This window comes from Prenolepis imparis, unplaced genomic scaffold (assembly GCF_030444845.1).
Source record: "Prenolepis imparis isolate NDT839.2.m4 unplaced genomic scaffold, iyPreImpa1.0 SCAF_4, whole genome shotgun sequence".
Classification (NCBI taxonomy): Eukaryota; Metazoa; Arthropoda; class Insecta; order Hymenoptera; family Formicidae; genus Prenolepis; species Prenolepis imparis.
In genome coordinates, this window is record NW_028141162.1 from 16270202 (window position 1) to 16295190 (window position 24989).

The following is a 24989-nucleotide window of genomic DNA, read 5'->3' on the forward strand; positions in this document are numbered from 1 at the left end:
CTTCTATAGAACTCTTAATCCTTAAGTTCACGATTTTACGAAGCTTTCGAGCTTATATAAATCACATGCCTACCTATATCCATACACACAACAATATTTTGCATATAACAATATTTCGATATAACGTATTTCTTTCGTAAGAAAATAGTTTCCTTGGCATTTGTATATGAAAAGAATACATCAGTTCGTCAAAGCATATCTGTATATATTTTTAAATGCCACTGCCAAGATTATTATTCGCGGATCTGCTTCAATTGCGAACGTACGCAAGAAAGAATTCAGTTTTCCCCTCGGGGGTTTTACGACGCGGGCAAGTCCACGATAAGTTTCCGCAAGCGAAAGCTCCCGCTTTACTTATTCATAATCCGGGCACGTTTGCGGGCCCTCATCGAGGCGGATATTTTGCCAGGAGAGCGAGGAGACTTATTCGGGATACCTCCGCTTAAGCGAGGTAAAGCACTCGACGAATTCCGGAATCGTGATGAAGGGGTTGCTGTTAATCCTGGCTTTTTGCATTATAGCGATTCGCGTCACGCACCTTTGAAAATGAAAATTATTTTGCGCAAAAGTGTCGCAAAAAAAAATAACTTGTTTCTTTCATTGGTTATTATTTTATTCAGCAATTATTATTTTATAATATTTTGTGTACGACATAAACATGAACAGGGTATACTCTTGAAAAAAATATTGAAAATCTAGTATTCTCAGGGAATTTTGTTTTATCTTGAAAAATCAGAGAATTCTAATGAAATTTGATTGGGGCTCAAGCAATTTTTTTTTTTAAATTGCTCTTTTGACAATTTTACTTTTATTTAGCACTGAAAAAAATATATTTATTTAATAAATATTATCCTCCTTATTTCTATTCATTTAATAAGTAATTAAATGAATGATAATTTAATAATAATTTAATAAATGAATAAATAAAATAATTTAAAAAATAAATAATTAATTTAAATAAATTAATATTCCTTAAGGATGTTTATAATAAATTATTTTTTGTTTTATATTTTTATTTTATATTTTTGCATATATTTTTGGCGTTTACATATAATGATATATCGCACTTTGTTATTGTCCAAATTAATTTTATAATTAATAAATCAATATTAAATGCTAGAAAAATTGCAATTTCGATAACTTTACAATCGTATGAAAAAAACATTAGAAAGCGCATACAATAAAGAAATTTATTTAAAAAATCTGCATCTATAAATTTTCTTATTTTATCTGGAAACGAAAATATCTGGAAGATGAGGGAATTGTCAAGGAATTTTTTACAAAATACATATAAGTAGACATCTTGATGAATTATATAATATTCATGATATATGTATATAATTATTTATATTATTTTAAATTGAACACATGTGCGTTTAATATATTTCGTCGTGAAATATTTTTTTCTTATAAAAGCTTTTTACTCTGAGCTGTAATTAAGGATTTATCGTGCAAAATTCAAGGTCCTATATTACGCGTCAGTGAAAGTCTAGTAAAAGACTTTTGATCTTTGCACCCCCCAAGTCGGAATATTTCGACGCTCTCTTCAGAGCAAGAATGTCTTTTTTTTTTTACAAAGTCTGTATTGGTTTTCCTGCAATAAAGGAAACGCGGTATTTGCGAAAAAAATATGCTGCGGTAACCCGATTAAAGCGTCACACGAGAACAATAGTGACCAATAAACACTTGATACAAACGGATCAATATCTCGTTTCGTCGCGTATTTTGCCCTTGAAAAAGGAGAGTAGGAAAAAAATGCGCGCAAAATATATTCGATTTCGTCTCTCGCGCTTGCTCGATCTCGGTTGGTGCCCTTTTTTTTCCTTCACCGCAGAGATATGTCCACGAATGACGCTTTTCACCCTCTCTCCATTTTGTTGGGCATTTATTGCCGAACGTCACTCGTCCCTCTCACGCTCTCGCAACTCTTGACATTATATACACGAGAGAGTTCGCTATACATATATTCTCATCCCCCTGGAAAGGTGAAAAAAAAAAGAATAAAATGAAAGAAGAGCCAGAACTTTGACTTTTTCAGCGACATTTTTTTCCTCCTGCTATCGATGTTTGCTTAAATATACTGGGGTCGACTGAGGTTTGAGTAATGGCCATTCGTTTTACTTCCGAATCGTCCATTCCGATGATCAATGACCCGATATTGTTCAGCTTCGTGCGAAACGCGAATTTTCAAGCTCGCTAAGCAAATATGAATTCCGAACGCGTATGAATGTTTGAGGACTCGCGTGTCATTAAAATCCGCTTTTGACGTGAGTAATACATCGCGCATTTTGGGAATAATTTTAATATTATTGTGCGAGCTTCTTCTCCTCTCTCTGATTTTTTTTTATTAAAACGTATAATGGAGATGGAATATATTAGTGTATACGTAAATTTGAAAATTAAGTAAAAGAGATAAAAAGATATTTTGCACGAAAATTTTGATATTTGTTGCCGAATTATGTTATCGATAAAAATTTATATACAAAAATGTATATAAAAAGTTTATATAAATTTATATAAAATTTGTATACAAAAATGTATATAAAAAATTTATATAAAATTTATATAAAAAAGAAACGTGAACGTTTTGTGTCAGGAATCGTATATTAGAATTTATTTGATGAGTAATATTATATACTTATAGATGTGTACAGGTCGATTTTTTGTTCCTTTTTACGCGTGGGGGGACATTATCATGTAAATCGTAACCGTCGGGGAATAAAGTTGCGAAAACGTGGAGGCCTTGGCGGGTAAAGAAAAAAAAAAAAAAAAAAAAGGTTTAGATCGGTCAGGTCGGCGCCACTTCAGGCGGACGAAAATTCGACGGTTTCGCTCGTAAAGCGTTTAAGTGCCATGAAAAAAGCGCGTGTGCACACGCGATCGTTCTGTAACCGTGCTCGTTTTACTTAGGGGGGTGTTCGAGCGTGTTTTTACGACGAAACGGATTATCGGACTATCGTGGAAGGCCAAAGAATCGGGGGAAAGGAAGGGTGGGAAAGCGCAATTGAGTGCGGACGACGAATTATTTAGGCGAGTCGACGATTCCGGCATTGATGAAATTTAATCAATTCCTTTGTCCCCCGGCGATTGTACAATTATGTCGATATTAAATAAAGAGAGATTAAAAAACTAGAATCACTTTTTTTTCGTAATACGTGATACATGTTACGTCATAAAATGGAATGGAACCAGTTCTCTCTTTTGTCCTTTTTTTTATACGCGAAATACAGGTATTTGTTTTTATGTTATGGTATATTGTGTTGCAAAAATTTGCCTTGTTTATTGCAGTAGTTAAATTTGTTGTAGAGGTTAAATAAACTTTTATCACGAAAATACATGTGCCAGGCCAATTATTTTCTCGCCGTTTACATATATAATGGAAATTATATTATATTATTTTATTGCAATATTGTTGTAATCGAGGAAGAATAACAATATAATAAATTTTATTCCGTGCGGAAATTTTTCAGGAATATTTTCGTTAAGATTATTTCGAAAACACTTATAAAGAGAAGAGAGCTATCTTTAATATTTAATATAAACAAACTATTGCTATCAATATTAATTAAATTAATATCTAATATTAATAAATATCTAAATTTAGGTCATATAAAAAAAATCTCTCCGCACATCGGTCGAACATTTAATGATGCATTTATTGTGCAACAGGAGAAATTGGAAACGTCGGCGGGGTGAAATTTTTTAGAATCTTTTTAATCAAAACTACATTCGTGGAGGAGGGGGGGAGGGGACAAATTCCATCGACACGTGTCATACGACAAAAAAAAGAGAAACAAGAGAAATTGTTCTAGTGGACAATCGCGCGCGAGTGATATTTACAATGAATTTTGTTGCGCTTTCGATCCATTTTCGAATGTTGCTCTCTCACAGCCGCCTGGACCGAGGCGACGGTGCAAACAATCGTTTCAGGTTCAATTAGCGTCTCGAATTCACACGTGGGCGTGGTGGACACGCGCCGTATTCGCGCTATGCGTTCCGGCAGCATTCCTCGTATATCCACAGCTATAATTCCACGGTGAATCGAATGCGGCTCGGTTGGTGGCTTGTGAGCATTACGATTATAGCGAGAGATATTATCGAGAGATATTTTCCGCATCTGCATATACATACCGATGCTCTGCGGTGAAAATGTTAGTTTACAAAATAATGTATTCTTTTTATTATTTATCCGCTGATGATTTGTGAAAAAATATTACCACGTTACCAAAGAGAAAGCGTTAAACGATTATCGTAATTATTATTTTTTAGAAAAGGTGAAACAACATATTTTGGAAATAAAAAATAAAACTATTTACGTAGAGCTACTTTCTCTCTCCTATATTATAAATGGTTAATGCCAAATATTTGTGTATTAATTAAAATTCTTTCTAAATAAAATATTTAATTAAAAATTAAATAAAATTCATATTTTAAATAAATGTAGTTTTTGTTTGGGATTTTAAATAATTGATTGAAATAATTATTTATCTTGTCATATATGCACAGTAAAATATTTTAATATTTATTTTTGTAATCATATGGCTTACAATTCATAGATTCGTCATATTTTATTCACATTTTATTAAATCATGTTATTAATTTTGTAGATTAGCATTAAATGATTATATTTTTGACATAAATGCGATTTGTCGTTTCGAATTATTTTTCTTATTACATTAACATTTGATATAATATTTGAAATAATACAAGAGATATGATGAATGTATAGGAAGGAATCTATGTAAGTTTTTAAAAATTCCTAAAGTATTACCTTAATTTAGAATTTTTTGGAATTATTTTTTTAAAATTATTATTTTTCTTTCGCAATATAATTTTACCAAATATTGCATTTCAAATAAAAATTTCTTTTATGTTTGTACATTTTCGCGGAAAAAATAATATATAAATATATTATATAAACGAGATTATTCAAATAATTATTTTCAAATGTCTGTGTGGGGTTTTTCGTATATTCATTATTGTTATTTTTATTTTTATTGTAAAAGAATGAAATTTTTTACCTTTATAATATACGAGTATACAAAAATCTTTCTTTACATTCGATTTTAATTATATTATATCATTTGAATAAAAGTTAGATATTAACAATTAAATCAATTACCTGATCAGTAATAGAAGGGATTCGGAAAATTAATTTATCTCGCTTGGATGAAACAACGTAAACGTCGTTAGTCATTTAATCACGTTATGCTAATCCCGAAGACGAGCAATCTGGACGTACATACAACAGAAGCGTTTATTCAAATTTCAGCAGCGCCGAATATAGCTTTACGCCGTTTTGTATTTCTGTTTACGACGAACGAGAGGATAGAATTATTGTTGTGTCAAGAGTGGAGAAACGGAGAAATCGACGAATAATCTATACAGCGCATTTACTTTTCGTCGCACTTCTCTCCTCCCGGCAGTAAAATTGCGGCGAAAACTGTCGCGCGCTCTCGTAAAGCTCGAAACGAATTCGCGACAGCGTTCTCCATTCGCCGGGGTGTGCCATTTCAATCCTCCCCCGGGTGTAAAATCGTTAAATACGATGATTTCTCGTGTTTCGCGTTACGCGAGTCCCCGGCGCCTCGCGGTTTCCTTCCTTCCTTTCGCGCGCGCGCAGAATATATATGTATATTTTTATATTTCATCCCGCGGAAACGTCAGAGAGTCCGGGGGATGAGAGCCCGATCCCGGTTCTTTTATAAATGATCGCGCGATGTTGCCTTGTTCCGCCGCATTTCCATTTTTCACGCGAGAATCGGATGTGCATATTGCATCGGGAACGTCACCGGGGGGTTTTTTTTCCACTCTTCCCTCTTCTGCCCGGTGCATTATTAAGATGCATTATTCAGGATCAATTATCGATTCGCGTCGCACTATTTGAATAATATCGCTCTGACAGATATCGACTATCGCGAAGAGGGGAAAAAAAAAAAGGATGGCGCGATTCCATATCGGTCGCAATTTTATTATCGGGTCGTCCCCGATATCGCGCGCAATTAGCAGGATAATTAGAACGATAGTTGCGTTTTAATTTTCCGTCCTGTTTTTTTTGTCGTCGGCTGTAAAATCGGCCGGAAATTCATTCATTAGTTTAGCGCGGAAGTTCGATTGTGTCGGATGTCGGCCGTTCAATTTGATCCCGAATACTATATACTATCGCCGATGCTTTTCAATATTTCAGTGACTACCGCATGTAGTCGCGCTAAAATAAGAGAGACAGGAAAACGCCGCCGTGCGCAGATTGTATCATTTATTCAACGAATTTTTGTGCAGCTTTCGGTGTTATTCTTCGCAGCGGTGCAAACTTTGTTTCCGCGTGCAGTATGTTATACGCACGTTATTTTGAGAGATTTGCGTCCGATGTATATATATATTTTTGACGAATTCCAAGCCAATTTATTTTGATAACGTTAACGGTAAAATTAATTTCGCGATACTGCGAGGACAATTAAATATTCAATTAAATATCTGTTAGAGCATTGCGCGATTTTTTTTAATTCGGAGGAGAATATAATTATATATTTATTATATATAAAGTATAAAAATATATATTAATTATATGTTAAAATTTATTACATATAAAGTATAAATATATATTAAATTAAATGTGTTAATTGAGAAATAAACGTACATACACGTAGTTCTCCATTTTCCGTGCTCGCTTCGGGTTTATTAAAACGAACCGTATATAATCACGATCGTTAACATCCCGGGTCTGACTATATTCGTGTCGTTTAATTGATTCGGAAACTTTCCGACGGTGGATACGCATTTACTACCGCCGTCGTTCCGGCGGCATTGCGTCGTCGATAGTAATTACGAGGGGGCCAGGGGGTGAAAAGGGGGCTCGCAGTAATACACATCCTTTCTCGTTGCACTCTCCACGGATAGAATGAATAAAACATGCACAACACTCGTTACTGTGCTCTCTCGCGAGTGTTAACACGCTCGATATACTGGAAAGGGTCCGTCATGTTCGCGAGTTATCCGAATGGGCGAGTTTTGTCGTCCCCCCCTCGAAGAAGAGGGGGAGAGAAAAGATGACTTTTACGATCGCGTTTAGCGCGAGCCGCTATTTACCGCTATCATTGTCGGGAAGCTCCGAGTATAATCGGGAGATAGCCTAGCGGGGGATAGCGTTTAATAAAGTTAATATCACCCTTGCACACGCGCTTGCAAGAAACGGGCTGACGATTAATAGAAGGATCGAAACCGTGTTGTAAATATTGGTAATATAATAAAAGTATAATATATTATAATATAGTATAAATAAAATGTAATATATATTTTAATTTTATGTTATATATAATATGTTATATTTTAACTATATGTTATATATAATATACACAGAGAATTTTCTCTTAGAATTTACCCTGAAAATCATGGTAATCGTGGGACAATATGGTATGGCAAGAATTTTAATATGTTTGATTAATTTTACCATACTTTTAATAAATTTTACTATACTAAATTAATCAAATATATTTTATATTTTATTGTGATAAATATTAATCAGAGAAATTCTCATAAAATTCTTTCCATACCATATTGTTCCACGATTACCATAATTTTCAGGATAAATTCTAAGAGAAAATTCTCCCTATGTATATTTTAATTATATAATTATATGTATAATATAATAGAATTAAAATAATATAATTAAAAGAATTATAAAAGATATAATAAAAAAATCATATAAATATAATAAATATTAATACTTAAAATATAATAAAAATTTATACTGGATGTGTCTCGAACGATAACTAGACGGACGATGACATTTCTCGAGTTCGCTGAAAGAGACGAAAAATTTAAGGTTTTTATTTCGTTCGCAAAAAAATTTTCGGAAAAAAGGAGAATTTATAATTTTTTTTACAGAGCTCTTTAGAAGCACGGCAGAGGCTGGTCCTCTGGACATCGTGAAGCTTCGCAAGGGAGACAAGCTCCTTAACATTTCGACCCATCTACCGCCGAACACGCCCGATACGCCCTACGTTCTTCAGGTAAGCTATGTTTAAATCAGTCTATATATAATTACGTATTTCCTCGACCTACATCTTATATGCATGTGTGTGCATAATACCTGTTTATTAATAATAATGTTATTTTGAATCGATTCCAATACGAACATAATGAGCATAACTCGTGCACTGTGATGCTGCGTGATTCATAAATAACTTCTGCGTACCGACGCGACGATAGTCAAATGAATAGCGAGTTGCTAGGACACTTATTATTATTGTTTTACTTGGGCGATCGAGAAAAAAAAAGATGCGCGTATCAGAATTCTTGTCGCGAAATGTTGAAATATCGTGTGTCCTATCTTGCGGATATCGTTCAAGTTTATATGCGATAAATTATTTCTTTAATTGTGAATTGTTCATTCGTTCATCTCAAGTGACTTGTTTATGTATTTTTTCAATTCATTTAATTTAATCACTGATTTTTGTGGAAATAGTTTAATAGTTTTTAAGAAACGGATTTGTCGTTTCTGAAAGTTACGTGAGAAATAATTTCTCATTACTCGTTCAAAGAAGTTTGATGCATAAATTCTGATTTGTGTTTAGCGACCAGTTTTTACCGGAATACAATTACGTCAAGAAATACGTGTTATACGTATAATACGTCTTGCTTTTGGGTAACGAGCGTTCAGTCTGCGTAACATTGAATAATCACTGTAACATTATCATAATTAGTTTCATCGCGCGTGTGATGTGAATCAATATTGTCGGTAAAATACATTATTATATCGCGAGACTTTGGTGAAAGCTTTGATGGTCTTTCCCATAAGCAATTGCCTCTTATCTGCGTATAACAACCCTTTACATATTTACGAGTATATCGATCTCTGCTTGTTAAACTGAGGAAACTTCAAAAGGGTTTGAAAATTACATTAGACGCGTTTATGAAATTTCTTTTTTTCATTTTTTAATAAAAATAAAAATCTGATACATATATATATATATATATATATATATATATATGACGAAAATATTTGAATAATAATTTGAATATATATATTCATTTAACCATACAATTAACCATCGAATTATTTAAATTTTTATTTCTAATTTTACAAAATTAAAATTTTTATAATCAAAATTAATTTTATTTTATTCTAATATTTTATATATTGTTATTTTTTCCTCTTTTAATAACATATTAGTAAAATTATAGACAAGAGTTTATCACGAATTTTATTACATATACAAATTGGTAGGTGAAGAGATGAAAAGCGAATTAATTTATACGAATTAATTAGTCCGATTATGACAAGAACAAGATTGTTATTTTAAACGAGATATCGTGCACAACATAAAACACGCATATTAAAATACATACAACAATTCATGCAATTAATCATCGAATTATTTTTATATTTCTAATTTTACAAAATTAAAATTTCTATCTAATTTATAATTTCTATAATTCAACATTAATTTAATTTTATTCCAATATTTTATATATTGTTGTCTTTTCTTTTTTAATAACATACTAGTAAAATTATAGACAAGAGAAATTTAGCACGAATTGTGTTCTATTATATACACAGATTGATAGATGAAGAGCGAATTAATTTATATGAATTCATTAGTTCGATCAGGGTGTAAGAATAAGTTTTTTTTAGAGATTACTATATAATGTAAATATAAATATTAAATATATAAATATTATTATATAATATATTATATAATAATATTATATAATAATATTCTCTAATTTTAAGATTATTATATGATATTAGATAATTATTTTAAACGAGATGTCAAATCTTTGCGCACAACACACGTGTTAGAATGCACAGGTACATTTTACGTGTTTAGTAGTTGTGTGCTTTTTTCAAGATCGTCGGCGCGCATCCCGCTTCTTCAGGAGTGATCGAAGCGGAGGTGCTTCGGGCTCTGGAGAGGCGCGTGGCAGCTTTAGAGCGGCAACTGCGAGAGCATCAGGAAGCTTTATACGCCACACCCTCTCTCGCTCTGCGGGAATTGAAACGCCAAGTGGACAGTTTTAAGAACAAATTGGAGAGCAACGATCAGGTGAACTGGCTCAGTAAGTACTCATATATTTTGTATTTAAATATAAAGTGGCTCTGTTAAGTTTGCGTCAAGTTCCGGACGACCTATTTTAGGATTTACACTCCAAAGCGTCACGTCAGCAACTTTACAAAAGCAATTATTTCTAATTGCTTTAGCTTTAAACATTCAGTTACGATTTTGCTGAATAATCTTGAAGCGCGTTGTGATTTCAATTTTCAAAGTGTTTGCGGTGTCTTAACAAAGCGTACTTCAAAGATTGACATTGCTAAGATGCATTTACTCTTTTTCAACTGTAGAATTGCAACTTTTTTTCTAATATGATATATATGATTGATTCTAAATTCGATCAGCTGATCGATCCGAGCGAATTTGACCAAACTTTTTGATAGACTTCGTTTTTGTCGAAACTCGATTTTGTAATCGGATTTCGCGGCAAAGACTGCACAGCATCGAAATAAATGAAATAATTCAGCGAAACGGAAATTCAGAGCTAATATCCATTTTACTTTTGACATAAATGGTGAACATTAGCGAAATGAAACGCGCTCTCTGGCCAGAGCCGTCATTATTTGTCGATGATTATACATATGATAATGGGTTTCCCTCTCTCTCTCTCTCTCTCTCTCTCTCTCTCTCTCTCTCTCTCTCTCTCTCTCTCTCTGTCTCTCTGTCTCTCTAAATCTCTCTTTGGCTCCATTATCGTAATACAGCAAAGTACACACGCGACTGTTAAAATTGATTTATTCTCATGGTCACTCTTTTGCGTTCAATTCGAGGGGTAGACATTGATGGTGTTGGACCAATATGGTACAATATCGAAACGGAAAAATTGTGCGACTGTATTTCTATTCTATATGGGAAACAAAGAATCTTGATCATTGGATCGAAGTGAAATGAAATTGAAGATAAATATGTTTGAATGGCGCCCAGAATCGTCTCTTTTGCTTTTCAATTCGCTTTTCTTTCTCGCTATATTTTTCTTGTGTTCTTAATTCATTAGATACGCATTTAAGTAGTTTTGTATTTAGCGTAACACATCTCGAATATTTGTTAAAAATTTGATGAAATTTTAATGCTTTTACTTTAAAGAGTATTGTATAGAAATGTGTAGAGTAACGAACTTGTGTTTTCATAAATTTTTTCTCCAAAACCGGGTAAATATCCTAAAAGCCAAAGTGTTTTCTATATTGCCCGAAGTGAATTAAATTCTCGGTAATAATTAATCATATTTTTATATTTTTTTTAGCGCGAAGCTAAACTTGAAAATATGCGCGGATATTTTTATTTAACATAATTTAAATCGCAAATCCTTCGCTTTCTCGACAGCATTCGAAATATGGAAACATTTGAAATTTCGATTGTTCTAATGCAACTTGGTAATCCTATTATTGGCGGATTGAAAAAGTTTATTATGATTCAATTAAATATACTGAATAATGCCAAATTCAATAGAATTCAATACGATCGAGCTCTCTAATTGCGATTATTAAATTAGTATATTCGAAGTATTGATTTTACTCCAATCGAAAGCGATAGTTTTAATAATTATATTAAATAATAAAAAAATTGAAATATAAAAGTAGGTAACATATCGCATATGTGAGATGTAACGGGAGACAATAAGGCTTGTGCATTTTCCGATATTTTGATAAATCTCCAATTTCCGATTTATCGTAATATTTGTAGAATAATCTGGAAATATTTCACATTTGATACAATTGCCGCGATGAAATTTTTCCCCTCGAGATTTTCCCTTCTTCCGCGCCAACACTCGATGTTCTACGATCTATGTATGTCGAAATGCGATGGGATAGGTCGGTCATTTCGGTCAAGTATAAAAGTTCCGCGAAAAGTTTTACGAGACCGGCCGTTCGGAAGTCGGATATACGAGCAAATAAACAGCGATATGCGAAGATCGCGCCGCTGAATAAATATTTGCCCATGCGGGGAATCGTTCCAGCTATTCCAACTATCTTCGGCTTCTCATACGCAGGATGATTCTCCGCACGTGGACGAAGGAAAACTTGATCGTCGGCTATCTCGTTAATTGACCTTTTTAAAATTCCTTTGGCTTGAAATCGCATGAATCGATTAAATCAATCCTTTTATATCGTTGAAACTTGATTCGCAGGGGACTTTGTGATTTTATTGTGCATTTTTTATTCTAAAATTTTTAAAAGAAAATCGAAAAAAAGGCTCGTGTGTATGGGATTTTCTTTGTGAAATTATTTGACGTCTTGTCACCGTAAAATATGAATAAAATAACGCAGTTTACGAATAAAACAGCCGATTCTCTTGTCTCTTACCGCGAAACGTGAAAGTTCTCAGGAGCTTAATCTGGAAATCGCTGTCTTCCGCAGGTCTTTACAAGCAACTTCCGGAGCCCGTCTATATGGATTCCTGCCGCAGATTGCAATATCGCCGAAAGAGTGACAGCATGAAGCGGAAAGTTCGGGAGAAGTTCCTCAATATTTGGTGAGTCAATCAATATCATTTCGAATCGTATAACTTGAATGATGATAAGATCGTATAAGCGACGCATCGATTAGTTTTTATATTCTTGGTTTCCATTTAACGTGAAAGATTGAATTGGAAAATGTAGTACGATCGAGAAAAGTGATTTCTTGTGGAAAAATTAATCCAAAATTTTTTATACGAGACTTCTCATATTTAACATTTTTTTTTAGTTTTAATGACGCTTAATTTGATACATATTTTATTTTATAAAACAATTAAAATTAATTTAAGTTACTGAAAAAGTTATGTATGAAAAGTATCAAGATGAATTTAATTTTTTAAATAGCGAGACTGTTGCATCTTTTCGCTGGAGATTATTTAATTTTGAAAGGGCGTAAATACTTATGGGATATTATAATTGTTCAATTTTCTCGAAAATGAGAGGTTTTGCAAAAATTTTATTTTCCACTTTTAACTTTTTTATCCTTTCAAGAGAAATTACTTTCTTAGTTGTATTACTCTATATATAAAAATATAATAATATATACACAATAAAAAGAAAACAAATGCGCATGAGAGATAAAAGAAATCCAACAATTTCCTTACATTCGCGAAAGTTTGCGTTTATCGGCGACATGGTATTGGAAGAAACGACGGGGGCGTTTATATGGATCGCGTATTATATGTATAGACCGACGTAGATCCTCCCTTAATACCGATATTACGTAGGCAGGATCGGGAATGAGGTGCTTTTGCGCCTCTCGTTGCGCCAGCGTTCAATCGAAATGTCAATAGACCGGGGACGAGCGGCCATCAGCGGGCGCGATGATTAAGCGGCTGCGATAATCCTATCTATTAAGCAGCAATATGCCGCTGTTTCCAGTTACATTGTCATACAACGGCGGTTCGATCGACCCGACTCCGGGGATATAATGCGAGCCCCGCCGCGCGAGTTCCCCGTGTCATTGTGATAAAGCGTCGATGCGCGGCCGCATATCGATCGCCGATCGCGCGCGCAGATAGCGAAAACGCGATCCGGACCTCGGAAGATTGATTAGCCGGGGGAGGAAAAGTTATTCAACACGCGGTACGAGACGTCGCTCTTTTTCTTCTTCATGTACAAGTAAGACATTTTTAACATTTACAGGGTGTATACGCAGTATTTTCAGGGAATTTTATTTTACTTTGAAAAATCAGGGAATTCTTATGGAATTTGATTGGGATTCAGGGAATTAAAAAAAAATATGTCTAACACATCTTTGCAATATTTAAGTTTTTATTAAAATTTTATACGATTTTTTTATTGACGATCTATTTCAGTATCAAGAATTTATGTAAGTTTTATAACAAATTGTTCAATTTTTTAACAGGTAATATTTAAAAGAATTAGTCCTTCTTATTTATTTAATAAATATATAATTAAATATAATTTAATAAACAAATACATAATACTTTTTAGTAAATAATTAATTTAAATAAATTAATATTTTTTAACACGTTTATAATAAATTATTTTTTGTTTTCTATTTCTATTTTATATTATATTCTTGCATATATTTTTAGCGTTTAGATATAATGATATATCGCACTTTGTTATTATGCAAAATAATTATACAATTAATAAATCAATATTAAATGCTAGAAAAATTGCATTCTTGATAACTTTCCAATTGTATGAATAGAAAACATTAAAAAGCGTATACAATAAATGAATTTTTAAAAAGCTGCATCTACAAATTTTTTTATTTTACCTGAAATTTTAAACGAAAATACCGGGAAGATCAGGGAATTCTCAGGGAATTTTTTTACAAAATTTGAGTATACACCCTGGTTTACTGTGTCTCCCCGGTTCGAAAGTTTCAATCGACTCTCGTGACATAATATTGATAATAGTTTGATTATATATAATATTAATTCAGGGTGTCTACTGGAGAAACCGGGAAAACCGGGGAGTGTTGGACATATTTTTTATTTTGAAAAAGAATTCTCATGGAATTTATTGAAACTCAAATAATGTCTTTGATAATTCTATTCTTATTAAAACACATATCTTTGCAATATTCAATATTTAAGTTTTTATTAAAATTTCATGTGTTTTTTTTATTGATCTTTTTTTAGTATCAAGATTTTATGTGAGTTTCATAGAAAATTGTTAAATTGTACTTTGTTATATTATTCAAATATATTGTTATATATTAATTTGTTATATATTAATTTTACGATTAATGAATCGATATTAAATGCTGAAAAAAATTGCATTTGTGGTAATTTTCTTTGCAATCATATCAAGAAAACATTAGAAAACGCACACAATAAAGAAACTCATTATAAAAAGCATCTACAAATTTTATTTTATTTGGAATTTTAAACGAAAATACCTGGAAGATAAGGGAATTTTCAGAAATTTTTTACAAGATTCGAGTAGACACCCTGTTTTATTATATTTGTTATACTTTTTTCGATTGATCGACAAACAAAGGAGGTATCGTGACGATTAAATTAATTATTAATTAGTAACAAATTATATAATTAAATTAATTATGAATTTCTTGCTCGCAAGGAGTTCCTAGATGTCACATGATGAGTTAAAATTCACGTTTAAATATATATACATACATATGTATAATCGTTGCAATTCATCTATTATGAAGCGAATAAGAGATTATGGATAAACCGTAATAATGATAAAGCCATATTGCAATCGCTATCGAAATATCCTCTATTGAAGTTCATAGTCAATAAAGCGTCCACATCGGTGGCTTAATTTGCCACATTGAACGTCGAAGATCAAAGGATGCGGCGCGCAAAATTAATTACGTAGCGATGTAGAAAGTATGGAGAATTTGCGAGGAACGATTATACATATACACACACATATATATATATATATATATATATATATATATATCGGAGAGAATTAGGGATAAACAATTCGGTTGGAATAAAATATCGATTATATTCATGTGCGCCGAAATACCGGGAGGAATTGATTGCGATTATCGGGAGTAGAATATCGATTAATTCCCGTTTCGAAGCCGCACAAAGAGATAACAAATTGGCCGGCAACATCACGTGAAATCACGACGTGCAAACAGTCACGTTTTCTGAACACATTTATATTTCTCTTTTCCTGATTTGCGAATATTAAATACGCGAATAAAACGTTATATTCGATATATTCCTCCCCTTTTTAATGAAATTTTTTTTCAATTCAAAATGAATTCGGATTTGCACATACATTATTCTTTGAATAAAAATTGCACACGACATGAAAACGCGTTCGATAAAAAATGGATTGCGATACATATTGCAATTACAGGTTTCAGACCACAGAGACATACGGGGAGTTTTAATTGTGAGATATAAAATAGGATAGATACATACATATAAAAGAGCTTTTTTTTTTAATTTGACGGATGAAAATCTCTCGCGAAAATCGCGATTAAGGATCATTTCAGGTATTTTTCCTTCTCCTCAGAATAATATTACGTTGATACACGATATTAGAGACAATCGAGAGTTCGCAAATAACAGCCGGAAGACGAATGAGAGTCGTAAAAGTTGATTAATCTGGGGTGCTTTCGCGAAAGATCAAAATGATCCAGATTAAAATGATCCGTGCGTTGTGATTGGCCAAATCTGAAATTTCATTGAATAAAGTTACAATGAGAGTCAATCTCATTGAAATTTTATTCAATGAAATTTCAGATTTGACCAATCACAACGCACGGAATACACGGATCATTTTAATCTAGATCATTTTGATCTTTCGCGAAAGCACCCCTGATTACGATGAAGCGAACGCGGATTAATGAATCTTCTTCTAACTAAGGGCGATGTCTGCTCTTGCGGAAGATCACCGCTGACAGTGTCGCGACCAATAAATCCCCAGATAAGACTGACATATCGATTTTGCGCAGTTTCAAACAGACAAGTCCGTTCACAACTCGCGATACAAAGATTGAGAAAAATGATACAAGACTGATTTGTTTTGTGTTATAAAAAAAAATTATAACGCATTCGCGAAAAATGCATAAAATAATGATAAGAAAAAATTTGTTTATAATAAATTTGTTTTTCAAGTGACTTTTGTTTATGGACATAATATGAATGCATAATGTGTTATAATTTTCTGCTAAGATTATTGTAAAATGGTAATTGATAATTTTTTTATGATACTATTTTAAAATTTGAAAGAAATAAGAGATCTTTTCTGTTGAAGAAGAGAATTGTTTTACGATGTAAGGACAATAATTTTTAAAATTAAATGACTATGACAATAAAATATCAGATGTTTATCAGCTGATATCGATTTGCGAACGCAGAACAGAATCGAGGATCATTCGAACGTAGAAAAATAGCACGATTTCGTACGATGTTATTAAGCATACTCGCGTAAACATATACACGGGTGAAATAACACACGCGAGAGAAATTCGGATTTACGCCAGTAGTAAAAACCGTCGTTAGACCAGACGTCAATGCCGAATCGATTCTAATATTAAAGCCGCTTTATATCGATTATTGAACCTAAATTATATGTTGACATTGGCATCGCGTATACGATTATTTGGTTCTAAATTTTACTTAACTAACGCGTTTAATGTAAACACGAGACGAGAAAATTTTACTTATGTAACGCGCAAGTAGCTAAATAAATGACACACAGTTATTATCGTTGTCGCATTTTCTAGGGTGAGCTAGGCTGATCGCGAAACGAAATAACTAATGTATTATTTATTACATTAATAGCATATTTTACAACAAAATTATTTCTTAATATGGCACGTGGATTAACGCAGTTAAAAAGTTCACGGATGTGTGAACGTGCGTTTTTGATAAGATAATCGTTATTTTTAACAATACATAATAAAACTCATACAAATTTGTTAATTAATTGCTAAAGAGTTAATGAATCTTGATGGAAATTCCGATATTAAATTTCACGAGAATCATGAGTAGGAACAATTGAATCGTTTATGCCTTATGGATTCGCAAATAATCGATGAGCGCATATTTTATATCTCCAATTACACGAGTTACTTGTGTAACAATACGCATTTCCCGAGAGAGAGATATCTCCATATTATCAATTTAATTATAATTTATCTCATACACGCATCTTTTATTCTGAATTCACAATTTACAATTTCTCTATTTCTCTTTCTATAAAGATAGATCGGGGCTAAATTATATTTTTCGATTATATAAGTATTTAATAAACTTAAAATTTTTTTTTCGTCAAAAATGTTTTTGGATAAATTTTAAATAATTATATATATATATATTATGTCTAAATTTTATGTCTTAATTTTAAACATACATTTTTTACATAAATTTTATGTTTTAATTTTATACATACAATTTTAATATTTAATTTATAATTAATATATATAATATAAATATAATTTTAATAGATAATTATACTTATTATATACATATCATGAATATTGTTTAAAAAATTATATCGAAATCTTATGAAGATTCAACAAATAATACTCTTGCTGTAGTAAATACTTAATTTTTAAGTCAGGAAATAAACAAATGCGCGAATAAAAAGTTCGAAATTTCCTATTAAATTTCTTAAGCAAAGGCTAAATGGAATTAATGGCGCATCCTTGAATCGTCGTAATTCACTTTCTTAGTGCACTCTCCGTTTGTAAAAGAGATAAGAAGCAGATTATATATATACAATGGGGTACGCAATTTATCTCGTGTCAAAGTAAAAAGGAACTTGATTACAGCATGCTGCATTATTTCGTACGATGACATTTTTTGTATTCCGTCCCCTTAACTTAGATATTCGCGATAAAGCGAAGTGTTAGTTGACTTTTCTCGCGCGATATTCGCGAAAATAAATAAAATCTCTGAATATTCTCTCTCCGTACACAATTGTAATATATACTTATTTTATTCTAAATCTTAATAATAAAAATATATAATATTTTATCGATTAATCGCTCGTGCGCGCTTTATTGTGCCTCTTTATAATATTGAGAAGTCGAAACTCGAATTTACACGTTTTTGTTAAATGAAAATAAGATGAATGCGAGGCGGCGTGTGTAATGTTGTTACACGAGTGCACACAAGAAGCTTTTCCGAAATGTAATTTTCGCGAATCATGGGGGAATGTAGACGCGCGACTGGATGCAAAGGCGAGCTTCTCGGGTCTTAAAATAGGGAATGTACGCGCATAACCGGCATTTATTGGAATGCCATAGAATGCGATTATTATCTAACTTGTGCAACTATGCCTTTTTGCATCCTCTTCGTCTGATTCGCGAAATATGTCATTTCGTGTACTATATACGTATCGAATGTTAAAACGTAAGATTCGTGCGTGCTTTTTTGTGAAAGGCGATTAAAAGGGAAAAAAAGAATAAATGGTTCGATTCGTCATTATTAGAAATAGCCAACGAAAAATCCCTTTCTAAAAAAAAGCATGTTAAGTCAATTCTCACAAGTATTGTTGCCTCTTCTCCGCTGATTGGCCTCGATTTGCATTGTGCGTTATAATCGTAGCATCGAGAGACTGTCATCGCGAGGGTTAGCAGTTTGACAGTTTGTTCAAAATAAAATTAAATATAATAATATAATGTTTTAAATAATATTTTATAAAACTTTAAACTGGATTAATATTTTTGAGTTATCAGCTGATTTCTGTCAAAAAATATTAATCGCGCATACAATATATTTACAACATATTACTATTTTAATTTTTTACCATATTATTTTAAAATTTAATTTGCAAATTAACGCTTTATTAATATTTTTTGACAGAAATCAGCTGATAACTATCAAAAATATTAATTAAGTTTAAAGTATATTATAACATATTATTTAAAACATATTATTTTATTTTATTTTATTTTGAACAAACTGTCAAACTACTAAACCCTCGCGATGACAGTCTCTCGATGCTACGAATATAACGTATAATGCGAATCGAAACAGTTAATCAGCATCGGAAAAGATGCAACGATACTTGCAAGAATCGACTTAACGTGCCTTTTTTAGAAAAGGATGTTATAATATTTTTAATTCGATTAATATTTTTGACAATTTCAGAGCTGATTTTTGTCAAAAAATATTAATCGCAGATAAGATAAGATATTATAACATTATGTAAAACATATGTTACTATTTTAATATTTTCAATATATTATATGTACCCCCATTATCGCTATAGAAATATTATAAAATAAACAATTTCTCACTCACCGATACGTGCAATAGCGGAGTTGTAGTACACAGCACATTGATCTGAAAACAAAATATTCAAATTATGCATATACATACGTGTGTGTCGAATATCTCATAAACAATGCAGTTTAGAAAAAATGTTTTATTTTGCATACCTCACAATTGCCCCGATGTCGCCTGATGCCTCCCCGGGCCTCCTCCTCCTCTCTTGGTCCATGGTAGCACTCACGACACTCGCGAAAATACGAATAATTACGATCGCCCGACACTTTACACGGCACTCCCGACGCGCGAAACTTTACACGACACTCCCGACACGACGCGTGAATCGCACTGTGTATCGCAATGCTACCTGTAACAAATAAAATACATACATATATTAGAATAATCTTATTATTTCGCATTATAACATACACAATATAAATATGTAAGCTAGAATATTTAATTAGCAAATTTTATTAATATTTTTTGACAGAAAAATCAGCTGATTAAGAGACATTGAGAGAGAGAGAATGTCTCTTTCTCCGCAATAATATTTTCTCTCTCGTATTCATAGAAATGTTTTCGAGATGTCTTGTGTATTTAAAGCTTGATTATTGTAAAAAATAATTAATTTGTTATATAATTAATTTGTTGTATAATAATTAATTTGGATAATTTGTCAGTGTATCTACCGAGCAATCACAACGTCTGATTAATGTCTCATATTACTACTGAAAAAAAATTAATTAAAGCTCTACATTCTACATGACATATATGATTAAAGCGTCAGCTGATTAAAGCGTTTATTTACTAATTAATTTTTAAAATAATGTTATAAAAATTAAAATAATATAATATGTATTAAATAATAGGTTCTTTATTACTTTAAACTCTATTAATATTTTTGACAGTTATCAGCTGATTTCTGTCAAAAAATATTAATCGAAAATAAGATATTATAACATATTATTTACAACATATTACTATTTTAATTTTTTAACATATTATTATTTTAAAATTTAATTAGCACATTAACGCTCTAATCAGCTAATTTCTGTGAAAAAAATTAATCGAGTTTAAACAAACTTTATATTATTTTTTAAAGATTATATAATATTATCCTTTGTGTTGTTCTAGTATTGAAAAAATGAAATGAGAATGTTTTTTTACTAGAGTATAAATAATATTAGAATATAAATTAATGTGAGATGTAGAATGTGTGATTAATTTCTATGTTAATTAAAAGTTTATATAAAATAATATTATATATAATATATAAATATATCAATATATATGTACATACATACAATACATTATTCCAAATATATATATAAATCTTTGAAAAGATACATAAAATAAAATAGTCAATTTTCTAAATCAGAAATAAATATTTTTAATGTGTAAATTTCGTTAGAGACTTTAAATAATCAATTCAAATAATTATTCCTTTTCTCTCATTATATTAGCATTAAAATATTTGCATATTTTATTTTCATGAAAAATAAATTTTGAAATATTTTATATATTTAAATAAAATATTATTTAAAAGATTATATTTTTAATAGTTTGTGTTTAAAATATACCATGGTCGTTTTTTTTTTAAATCTTCAAAATTACGTAACAATACACGATAAATCGGGTACTGATAAGTTCTTATTTAGCCCGTTAATAGCCGATAACTTTTTTTACTAGTAATGCTTTTAACATTTTTAGACTGTTCAAGAATAAATACAGTAAGAGCAACAATGAATATCGCCTTTATCTCGCTTTTGCTTTTATTAGCCAGCTTTCTATTATTTATATTTAGAATTATATGTTTATCTTGTTTTTCATTTTTAGAATTACGCTTAAAAAAAAAGATAAATTATTATATAATTTATATAGATATACCTATCGATAATTCATTATATTAATACAGATTAATACAGAATTTTTCAAAGAGGCAACAGAAAACAGATAATTTCAATAAGCTCCTTCGAAAGTAGGAATATTATTGCGAACATTTGTGCTCGGATTTCTATTTAATTGTGATTTTACGCTTTATTGCAACGCATCTCTGTATATTCGAAGATATAGAGAACTCGTGCAGTTGGTGCAGCAAAAATAACATGTCGCGAATTTGGGACGACTGTGTGTGCCCGAGGATTTGGGTCGAGCGATTTTAATCGGACGACAGAATGATTTCATCTGTTTATTCATCTCGTGGCTATGCTATCAGTTTAGTTTATAATCCATCTCTCATTCGTTTCAAATACCTACTCGCGTTTCGCTCTATCTTTCATTTATCGCGTAATTCGCAATTAAGTATTTGCCATGAATAATAGATTCGGTGATCCTTAACTCGCAATCGTAAGTTCGAAATGGTATTTCACGACGGTGCAAGAAAATATTTAGCGAGCGAACCCCTTGACTTCGCGCCTGACTCGAATGCCTACACCTATTTCCAGTCAGTCTAATTAAACGAATGTCAAACCGTCCAAGAAGAGCTAAACTTGTATTCACACATACAAACGCGAAGACAATAAATTACCAGTTTCACTCGAAATTGCAACACGCGATTAGCAAATATAAGATGTATTATAATATATATTATAATATAATATATATAATATTATAATATATTATAATAAATTATATTATAATATAATATATATATTATAATATATTATACGATATTATAATATATTATAATATCGTTTCAAAATTGTTCTGTATAATGTTACAAAAGAATTGATTTATTATTTATAAATTATTCTGCCGAGATGTTATATATTTTATTGATGATGTTTCATTCGTCTTTTTTATGAGAAAAAAAATATTTTTTTAACTTGTGATTAATTTCAAATATTATTATAACAACAATTGTATAAAGTTTAATTATTCAATAATATTTTAATTATTTTCTCTGTTAAATATATCTTAAAATCTATTACAAGTTGCAAATGAAAGTTCATTGCTGTTGAGCGTTACATTTGCAGATATTATTCTGTGTTACACGCGTGAATAATTGAGCCATTGTGTAACTGTACTCGTAATATTACAATAACATTTTCTAATAACACTCGTATGGAGTTGATTCGCTATACATATGTTCATTGATGGATCGCGTTCACGAAACCGGAAGGGCAACAATCTGATTAACAAATTCACGCGAATTAATATCGCAAATATTTGATACATATTGCTTTTTATCGCGATATAAGCGTGTACATCGACGGTCCGTAATGAAAACTTGGACTTTCGAGCTGTCACAGGGAGAAAATTGGCCCGTCAGTAAAGCGAAGATCAAAGATGACACTTCGACCTTTATCGTCATGACGTCAGGCACGTAGGCAGAAGTAACACGTTCTGTCGAGAGTTGTCCTTTACGTCGCTCTCGTGTCCATCAAAATGTCTCGTCTCGGCAACGTCTGATTCACTCGAAAGAGCGTTTGCAAACGCAATTAAACGCAAATCTATTTGCGTGTCGACTCGGTAGAACTCGAACTTTTCGCGTCGCAAAATCGCGAATCAATCTTACAGAGATATCTTGGCACGATAGCGTTTAGCATCATTTTTCCTGGAGTCAATATCATTCTATGAATTCGCTCTTTCGTCTCCAAATCTAGCAGAGTGACATTAAAAATTCTCAAAAAAAAGTGTAAGATAATTGGTTCATCAAAAATATTTTTAATTTTAAAAATCGATGATTTGCAGGTAAAAAAAGGAATTTTCAAGAAATTTATATATACATATATATATAAAATTAAATATATAGTGTATATAATATAAAATCATTTAAAAAATCATAAAAAAACATATATCGAAAAAGTTTAATATAAAGCTTTTTGATTTTTCTCGGCAAAATAATACAGTTTTGGAAAATAAATTTAAGCGTAAAAAATGAGGAAAAAATAAAGAAAAAAAAAAAATTAAAACAATAAAGTGACTATTGGATGTATCGTTGACATTTAACTGCGATAATTTTTTTTCAAATTTTCACATATTTGCGACTAAATGAAACAGTTAATCGCGTTTTATCCTCTTAAAAAATTCTCTAAGGGGACATTAAGTCATTGTATTAAAATCGGTTATTCCATTACGTGAAATCCGGATTTTTTCACACGGTGCTCAGGAAAGTATAACTAGATACAGTAACGAATAAGACTGTATATGTGTGTGTATGTGTTTTTAAAGCGCCTTAACTCGCGGGTGTTTTTACGCGCATTAATACGGGGGCAAATTCTGAGCGCTATAAAGAGATACCTCGAAGAACTTTAACTTTCCACCTTCGGGAACAATCTTTATGTCGGGGCGTTTTATGGAACACGTTGCACCATTTTAAGACGCGACTCGACCGAAGAAATCCTGAAGATCTTTGTAATACCTTTAGTAACAACTTTCAGCTTTGTGTTTTAGTTCTCTCTGTTCGAAAAAGCTCTTTATACTTATTTAGAAAAATTATACTTTGCTGTGTTTGTTTCTTCACTTTTAACCCGATGACTTTGAAAATTGCCTTTAATTTTAGTCAATGTCTTACAAAATTATAAATTAATTTTATTAATTTAATTATTAATTCCGGCAATCCTGAGGAAGTTTGTCGTTTCCCAATTGTATGATAGTTTTCATCTGATAATTTTGCAATCCTTTCTGCACGTGACACAGGGGATGGAAAATAAGTGCGGTTGAATACGCGAGAGAAATAAATGATTCTAATGAAAAATGTTAAGCGGAACAATTTCGCTTGAATTTCGTAAGTTTCGTATACATATTGTATGTACACCTGTATACATGCACGCCTTTTATCGGCTACACGCTTTTTGTTTGTGTATATAATTTTCTTCTTTATATTCACAGAGCGTAACGCGTGACGCAAGTGAATACGCGATAAACTAGTGGCTCGGGGGTTGGGAAGGGAAGATACTTTAAAAACCTCACGCTTCAGGAGCAGTTACATATAGAGGATCGCGAGATTAATTCGCGTACGCGTGGCGCGTAATCCGTTTATCACTAGGATGTCCGGCGGAATCAATGTCAAAATGAATGTAATAACGTCGATGACGGGCGCGAATCGAGAGCGGGACAATGCAGTTAAACGCCATTATACGATTTTGTGTGTGCGTCGCGCGTTATAAACTTCGGTTCGGAAACTTTCCCGATGACGATACACGGCTTTAAACTTTTATATTAGACTCTCTTCCCTCCTCGTCATTTATATCGACGGGGGAAAGTTTTTTCTTTTCTTCTTCGAGAGGAAAGATCAACAAATCGGAGATCTTCGAGAGAAGAGGTGATCTCGGAAGTCTTCCGGAGATCTCTCGT

The 24989-nt window shown here is 31.7% G+C and overlaps 1 protein-coding gene across 3 annotated transcripts in view; it reads left to right on the forward strand.

Moving 5' to 3' along the window:
- Window positions 1–24989, forward strand: part of Pde9 (phosphodiesterase 9) — a 185890-nt gene that overhangs the window by 144772 nt on the left and 16129 nt on the right. Inside the window, exons 7-9 of one of the 3 annotated variants that reach the window (XM_083036922.1) lie at window positions 7885–8009; window positions 9834–10059; window positions 12407–12521. In XM_083036922.1, the coding sequence (XP_082893048.1) occupies window positions 7885–8009; window positions 9834–10059; window positions 12407–12521 (466 nt within the window). Of the gene's footprint in view, window positions 1–7884; window positions 8010–9833; window positions 10060–12406; window positions 12522–13481; window positions 13627–24989 lie in introns of those variants that run through there. The other 2 variants (XM_083036923.1, XM_083036924.1) reach the window with 2 other exon arrangements.